Here is an 8,826-nt window from a genome sequence, read left to right as displayed (position 1 = left end):
AATGCAAAGTTTTGATCATACCCAATCTCCATATTTCTATTTCTATTCTTCCTCACCCCCTTATATTACAAGAAATAGCAAAACTTCTGTTTGGCAATGCCATGCATATACGTCATGCATTCTGTTCACTCTCAACTCTCTATCAGTTATGCTCCTCCTATGCTCACCTATCCCTTCCCACCTTCAGGTGGCCATGTATTACCTCACTGCCATGCCTTTTAGTTTGGGATTTGTTTTACTTTGTTACACACTGAGCTTAACCAGGACCACTCAAGTGGACATGGATGAGAAGCTACTTGTCTGAGCATGTGTAACTCTCCAGTGGTCACATCACTGAAAACAATGACCCCTGTCTAGCTCCCTTCAATTAACTACCGTACTTGGTTCCCTGTGTACCTTGTTCAAGGTATGCATATGTGTCCACAGCCTCCAGATGGTGTAGACCTTATTCAGGCAGCCATAGCAGCTTTGAGTTCATAGTTGCATAGTTATGTCTTGCACATAATATAACATTTCATGCCCTTCTCCTAATTGTACAGGCTCAAACATTCTTTATCCTTTCTTGCTTTATCTCCTCTGACTCTTGGAATGGGTAGTATGGGTGTCCTATTGAAGAAAGGGCACAGTCATCACATGTCCTCAGCACCTTGAACCTCCATGGGTGTGCTATAATCATTAATTCCTGCATATAGAACCTTCTTTGATTCCATCTAAGAAGTTAACAATTCTACAGTAACTACAAGAATATTTAAGAGTCTGCTTAACAGCATACCCTTATAACAAATGTCACAGATTCATTCCCAGAACCATGAACTTCCTAGCCAGGAAACTTGACCAAGTCTGCAGTACGAAGAATGGACACCATATGAAGAGGACTTTGTATACAATAAGAAACTAGTCAGTTATCTTCACAACAGTCATATCTCTATTGTACCAATAATCGTATTTTCCCTAGAAAGTCAGTGTTAGAGTTGACAAGGCAAAAAGTTAGAAAAGAATGAAGAAAAATCACAGTGTCATCATGATTGAAGGAACGGATTTTTGACAAAACCTTACATTTCTTCATCATTAAAGCCATTGAGAGAGAGGCAAAGGTTAGATGGAACATATCTCATCATAAGTAGGCTACATATAACAAATATGTAGGCAACATCATGCTAAACAGCAAAATTAACAGGATACCCACCAATATCAGGAACAGGTCAGGGATGGTGACTATCTACATTTCATTCAATGTAGTCCTTTACATCTTCTATGAAAAGAAGACAAAGCTTCTGTTTTCAGATGATATGTTCTATGAATAAGAGACCTTGAAGACTCCCCTCAAATTAATATAGTTGTACAGGTAGCTTTCACATATACATATGAGAAACACAGTGAGTATATTTGAGGGAAGTAATTTAATTCATAATATTCATAAAACATAAAGCATTGGTAATGTTTAACCAACAAAAATAATCTTAAAGAAAAATCATAAGACCTTGAAGAAAGAATTTGAGGTGTGTCATGTGCGTGTGTGTGTGTATGTGTGTGTGTGTGTGTGTGTGTGTATTGTATGTGCATGGGTATACAATGAAGTGCATGCCTTTGTACATGAACATAAACCACAGGAGAACACTGGCTATCCTGATTTACCATTCTTTTTCTTATTTCATGGAAATAGGTTTTCACACTGAATCTGAAACTAATTTCCTGGCCAGAAAGTCCATAATTTACCCTTCTGTATCCCCACAGGGTTGAGGTCACAGACATGCATCCAGCCACAGGTGTCATTTTTACTCCATACAGTGGGTTTGAATTAAGGTCCTCAAACTTCATCAAGCATTTTCCCGGTTGAGACATTTTTCTGATCATTATGATAGTGTAATAATTTATCTTTTTGTTATAATCATATGTGGTTATGTTTTGAACCTTGGCTGGTTTATATGTTATCCATATTTATAATATTTAGGATAAAGAGTTTCATTGTTTTATAACATGTCAAAATAAGCAATCTGATCTTTCTATATCAGAAAGATTATTCAAGAGAAAGCTGTGAATAACAGTTCTGACTGGTTTGCTAGTATATATCACTGACCTCTTTAATGGTCAGCCACTTACAAGATGCTAGAATGAGGCAGAAAGAAAAGAAACAACAATGTGCTAATAGAAAAAAAACAGCAGAAGAAACAAAATTTATAAAAGGCCACATCTACAAAACTTCTGCATCTAAGGCTCAGGGATCATTTTGGAATAGAGTTGGGGAGATGATAAAATCTGGAGGATCAAGGAGGCTGCTGTGAAACTGACTCCTAGGAATGTCAGCAACCACATCCATAAAGTATCACCTACATGATTGTCTAAACATAAGCTGAACAAGGACAACAGCAACATATATACTAAAGTGGACAGGAGGGTGTGGCATGGGGGGAAGGCACTCAACCCTGCAAAGAGCTACAGACAGCTAAGAAATGATATGAGTAGAAGAAATAGACTTTTCCAGGAAGAGCACACCAACTGGTTATCCAATACCAAACGATCAGCCCTGAAAATGTACAAACTAGTAACACATACAGCTTGAGCAGGTGTATTTGGAAATATATCTACATATACATTTATGCATGTGACAATACTTAGTGGGTAAAGGGAATATGAATTGGAAAGAGAACAAGGAAAGACATATAGGAGGGCTTGGATCGAGGAAAAGGAAGGGAAACTGATATAATTATCTTGTGAATGCAAAAGAAAAATTAAAAGTAGTAAAAATAAATACCATTAAAAAAGAATATAATGGCTGTTCAACGGCACTACATTTCCTGACACTTAGCTCCAACCATAACCAGGCTAAGTGTATTAAAGTCCTTTTGTCATCACCCTTCTAAAATCAAAGGAATTAGCGGGTGATAGTATTCCCATTTTGTTTACTGAGAACAAATATTTAGACATCTAAACAAAATCAGACCTAAGAAACATGCATTTTTGCATCCTCCATTTTACCTGATGAGATGAATGTTTGAAGCATTTAATTAACTGATCCAGAATCACTTAGTGCTGGAAAAAAATGGATTCAAAACCTGTCCACCAATGACTTTGATCCTAATTACTGAGCTACTGTGTCAATATGCATTTGAATTTCTAACAGACACAACTTGACAAATAATATAATTTCATTCATCTCTAAATATCAAATCTCAAAGACTTGATTGATTAATTAATGAGAGAATCATTTAAGTTACTACTTCTGATCCAAAGCATATCCCTAAATGCCACACATTCAAATCAGCTAAGGAATTTTGAAATAATTTACCATGGATGCAAAGTGTTCAGAAATCAATATCCACAGGGAGATGGCCAACTACATTCTACTGGGCACAATTTGTATTTGAAGAAATAGGCATCATTAGTATTATTAACTGTAATAAGTACTATTTAACCATCTTAAGTGTTTGACTGTTTAATTACTCAGTTCTCCTGAGACTCCCTCTGCCGCTACCCCACCCACTTTTAAGGACAAAAGTATAGGATACCACCATTGAAAGCATTAGCCCTGGAATGTATCCAGAAACATCAAGCATAGGGCCTCAAATTATTTCATTCCTGAGTGGTTTTCAGCAGACATACAGTGTTTTGAAAATTTCAGCCACTAATTTGAAATAGACAAAGCCAATGGGTCTACTCACAGTGTGATATGTGATGTTTATATAGGAACATATTATCAATAACACTAGGATTAACGTTGACATATCACTCTAGGTTTTATCAAAATCAAATACAAATCATGAATCTAATTATGAATAGTAAGCAATAGTAGTTTTGTATGTGTGTCTGATTGGTTGACTAAATAAAGCACTTTTGGCCAATAGGGAAACAAGATAGTTGGGATTAAGAGTCAAGGAGGATTCTGGGAAACAGAGGCACAGTCACTCATGATGTAGGATAGGAGAAGTAACAGGTCCAGACCCTTTTCTCCAGTAAGAGGAGATCATGTGGAAATACTTAGATTAGCAGTTATGGGCTAATAAGTAAGTCAGAGCTAGCTGATGAGAAACCAAGCAAATGGCCAATAGCTTTATAATTAATGTAGTGTCTCGTGTGTTACATGGGGGCTGAGACAGCAACTGGACACAAGCAGCTGGTAGGAAGACTACACGTTACAGTATTTGGTATATCCCACTGCAAAACAACATAAAGAAATTATGGATGTAATTATTTGTATATGACTGAAAGGTCCTGTAGTGCTAGTTCAAAAACAGTAGAGTATAAGAAGAACAGAATACAAACTACATGGCTTATCATGAGTTATGTGTTGCTTTTATCCTCTGAAATTTAAACTCCTTCAGAATAGAAATGTAACTAATAATAATAACAACAACAATAACAATAACATAGAGAAAACAAGATCCTAAACAGAGACAACGAGAAGTAGGTTAGAGTCAGGGCACCAAATTAACTACACTGTATTACACACTTTTTTTAATATTTAAATCATTTATTGCCATTAAGTTACAGATACGGATATACATACTATGGAAAACACTTGTTACCACTGCAAAGTATGTATAGACGTGTGGCCGACTGAAGGATATACTATGGTCATTAAAGAAAAAGTCAAGAATTTAAGTAAGTGCTTATAGTTATATAAAATTTGTTCCTTAGATTTTTATTACACAAATCCCAATAGATAATATACACATTACCACAGATTCCTACAGATAAAACCATCACTGAAAATTATTAAATTAGTTGCATATTCTGAACTACTCTTGATGAAGACAAATACATTTTAGCATTGATAAGGCAGCAGAGAGTTGGTTTAGGGACTCTCAGCTTTTCTATAATGTTGGCATGGCAATTAAGGGTAGCATTCCATATTTTCCTTCAGCAAGATCATTTATGCTGACGTGATCTGTGGCATGGCAGCAGTGGCTGAGGCGCTGACCTTTTCAAGAGCTGGTTGGTCCTCAGTGCTACGCAGACGCCTTCTTGCTCATCTCGTAGTTGATAAGCCGTCCTCCCTGGATGAGCTGGGCGACCTCGTTTGTTACATGGCATGCAAACAGAAGCCAGTTTCGAGGCTGCACCTTGTAGGCAAATCTCATGAATGTCAAGGAATAGCAGCAGATGGCGAAGGTCATCCGCCCACTGATGATCTCTGGAGACTTCTTCATGTCATTGATGGCAGAAATGGGGAGACCCCAGTTGGCAACTGGACCCCAGAAGTGCGTGCTCATCAGGTAGTCCCGGAAGTCCTTGCTGTGGACATAGTCCGCCGCCTTGCGCACCAGCGCCCCAGCCATGGCCGTGCGTGGTCGGCGGTGCGGCCGCTCTGCGGGGGAAGCCGCCCTGCGGACCAACCACACCGGCGTCGAGGGAGCGACCGAGCGCGTATTACACACTTTTATAAATACAATCTGCATTTAAAAGTCAGAGAGTTTGTACATAATAGAAGTTTTGCTAGATATAAACTTGGGAAAGACAGTGTTTTTCTCCTATTGTTTCTAGCTAACAGAATTCTCTAATACACATTTATTCTGTATTTTCTGTCTCTTTCCTCCCTTTGCCTTTACAATTTTAATTGCAAAACAGAACACACACAAAGGGTTTGTTTGACTGTTCTGAAGTTATTTTTAAATATTATTGGCTTTTATTTATCTTTGAGCTTTGTTCATTTCACATAGGTCAGGGAAGAGAGAATCTTCACTGAGTCTAACTTGGTTTCTAGAGAAATGAAAAACACATTTTTATAAGCACAAAATGCAGATATAAATATATTACATAAACAAACCTATGTATTTCATTGCTGAAATTAGAGGTTTTGACCTGACAAGTTAAATATCTTAAAGGATATTAAGGAGAGAAGGAACATTGATTGGCAAAAAAAACTTTCCCACAAACCACCAAATGTTGAATCATAATAAACTCAGCCAACATTATCTTTTCTTTTTACAGAGACTTCAAGCAGGGTGGGATGTTCTGCTGAGTTATAAGGAAGCTGTGCTATGCTCTTTCCTTTGATGAAGAAAAGCACAGAATTATTCTTTGTGGTATACCAAACAGAAGATCATGACTTTCAATTAGCTCTATCTACGAAAACAAATTTCATTTTATTGTCTGTTTTGGTGCCTGTGGCTCTCAGTGTGTTCCAAGTACTCAGTGGGTGAGGTTTCAGTAGTTACTCTATACGAACACGGGATGCCAGGGCAAAACATGAGGTGTCAGAAAGTGTTTTCTCTGATACTATATTAGGGGGAAATGTTAATGATAGAAAGAGCATCAATTATTTAGTGCGGCTTTGTTAAGGAAAGTTATGGCTGACAGTACTATAGTTGAGAGTTATAAGACATTCAGCATGAAAAGTCAGTTGCATTAGGGATACCTAAAACAAAGTTATTCTATGTTTTCCTAGACAAACAACCATTTTATGCAAAGATTTTTAATGTGGCCAGTGTGTGTTCATGTGTGTGTGAATCAGTATATATCGATGTGTATGCCCCTGTCAAAGGCAGACATCGATTTTCCTGTTCCATTGTTCACTGATGCAATTCACTTGAGGATTAGTTTCTCACTAAATCTGAAGCATGTTGTTTGGGACTAAGATGGTGACCATTTTTCTCAATTAAAGTTATATTGCCGTGAAGAGACACTATGACCATGGCAACTCTTATGAAGAAAAACATTTAGTTTGGACTGGTTTACAATTTCAGAAGTTTATTTCATTATCCTCAAGGTGGAAAGCACAGTGTTGTGCAGTCAGAAGGAGACAGAGTCCTACATCTGGATCTGTAGGGAGCAGAGAGTGATCTGCCACACTGGGCATGGCTTGATCATCTGAGACTTCAAAGTCTGCCCCCCAGTGACTGTTTCCTCCAAAGATGCCACATCTACTCCATCAAGGCCCACCTCCTAATAGTGCCACGCCCTATGAGCCTATGGGGGCCATTTTCTTTCAAACCATCACACCATTAAAGCCCAGAGACTATCTTGTCCCAATATGACTACAACCACGTCAGCAATGAGTTGACCAGTACCACAAGCTCTTGTTTTATCTTGTGGGTACATGGCATCCAAGTAGAGGTCTACATATTTGCCCAGTAAGCACTTGCTTTTCTTAAGTGTTTAGCTAAAACTTAACTTGAGTTTCCTTTCAAGAAGCCCCTTGTTTTAAAAGTTACAATCATCTAGTTAACATTGCAGGCTGCCTTGATTTACATAACACATTTAGGATCTACACTTTGCCTCACTATATGTTGTAAATTCAAAACTAATTTTAATGATGTCTATACCTGAAGGCAAAATATTAATAAGGAACTTAATTCCAAGAACAGGAAATAAAATCACAGCAAGACTAATGATGCAATCTTTTATGACTTTTTTGATATTATAATTGCAAAATTCCCCCAAACTTTCTTCCCTCTAAACACTCCCATATAGCATCCCATCTTGCTCTCTTTCAAATTCATGGCTTCCTTTTCCATGTTGTGTCATATATGTGTATGTGTGTGTGTGTGTGTGTGTGTGTGTGTGTTTATGTGTAGTCCAAAATATCCATAAATACTATATACTCAGTCCATATAATGATACTTGTATGCATATGTTTTCAGGTCTGGCCAGTCAGTATGGGATTAGTAGTTTCCATGCTCTTCCCTAGAATAAAAACTAATTTTCCCACTCTCAGCATTCCTTCGTTGCCTATAAATATTGACTTGTGTGAAAGCCTCCTGAGATTAATACTTTGCCTACTTTAGCATATCTATTAGTATCATTGTTGTTCAGACTTTATTTAAGCAGATGCCTAAAAAGTGATGTAATTTTATCTAAAACCTTCAAGGTTATAGAAGATTGGGGCTCACGTCACAGGAAATGACGCCCAAATAGATGCACGAATTCATTTTGAAAGTACCTTGCATTTTATTTTCATGCTAATCAAATGCTAAAAATGTGTTTTTCAGTTTTTTAAATTGACAGTTTTTCATTTCCCAACTTGGGTACCTTGTATGTCCACTTATTCTTTTAATGATTTGATCATATTTAAATGTGTTTATACAGTCTATTGAGCACAAAAGATCCAGGACAAAAGATATAATGCAAGAATAAAAGAAAGCAATGTACACAGTGCATTACACTAGAATGTCCATGTTATGGTTAACAGTTCTACTACTAAAATCTGTATCACCTTGCTTTAAGTAGAACATATGAACTGACATACGGAACTTCCACACAGTTTCTTTATAGCCATGAGTGTTGTTTCTTATCAGTTTAATTAATATACATAATAGCTATGTCATACAGTTCTTTTGAAGGTGAATAAGTATGGAACACCTTAGCTAGAATACAGCGGATGTATAGCATAAATGTAATAGCACATATGAAGAAATGATATAAAATGTTGTGAGGGTTGCTGAGCATAGGAACGTGTGTAAGTTGGAGTGTAGTTAGTCTATATCTTTTATAATTAAGCCCAGACAATGATTTAGGTAAGATAAATTGGATTATTCTGGTGAAATTTCTCTGTTAAAAACATAAACAAATCACATAATTCCTGATAAGGTGACAAAAAGTGACAAACAATATTTGGTGTTTAGATAACGTAAATGCATATATAAGTATGTTGAATTCTTGAAATACATGGCCAGGATATGGTGATAATTCCATTATTTGTATGAAAGTATTAACTTTATTATTAATCAATGACAATGGAATCATTCAAGATATAACTCGCATAGAAATGTGGCAATGATGCAGAATTTCACATTTTTGACACATTACATGATTTCCCTCAACTTTATTAGCATAAGTTTTATAGAAGTCGTGATTATAGATTGTCTTCCTACACTCACGACTAACCCT

At 36.8% G+C, this 8,826-nt stretch overlaps 1 protein-coding gene across 1 annotated transcript; it reads right to left on the bottom strand.

Annotated features, from left to right (window-relative positions):
- Nucleotides 1-4,607: 4,607 nt before the first annotated feature.
- Nucleotides 4,608-5,427, bottom strand: LOC121138355 (mitochondrial pyruvate carrier 1-like). Its single transcript, XM_040741070.1, has one exon. It carries the CDS (start codon nt 5,394-5,396, stop codon nt 4,947-4,949), a length of 450 nt encoding a protein of 149 aa, XP_040597004.1. The 5' UTR covers nt 5,397-5,427; the 3' UTR covers nt 4,608-4,946.
- Nucleotides 5,428-8,826: the final 3,399 nt, after the last annotated feature.

This window comes from Mesocricetus auratus, unplaced genomic scaffold, assembly GCF_017639785.1.
Source record: "Mesocricetus auratus isolate SY011 unplaced genomic scaffold, BCM_Maur_2.0 contig_12485_pilon_obj, whole genome shotgun sequence".
Classification (NCBI taxonomy): domain Eukaryota; kingdom Metazoa; phylum Chordata; class Mammalia; order Rodentia; family Cricetidae; genus Mesocricetus; species Mesocricetus auratus.
This window is presented reverse-complemented; position numbering and strand designations above follow the sequence as displayed.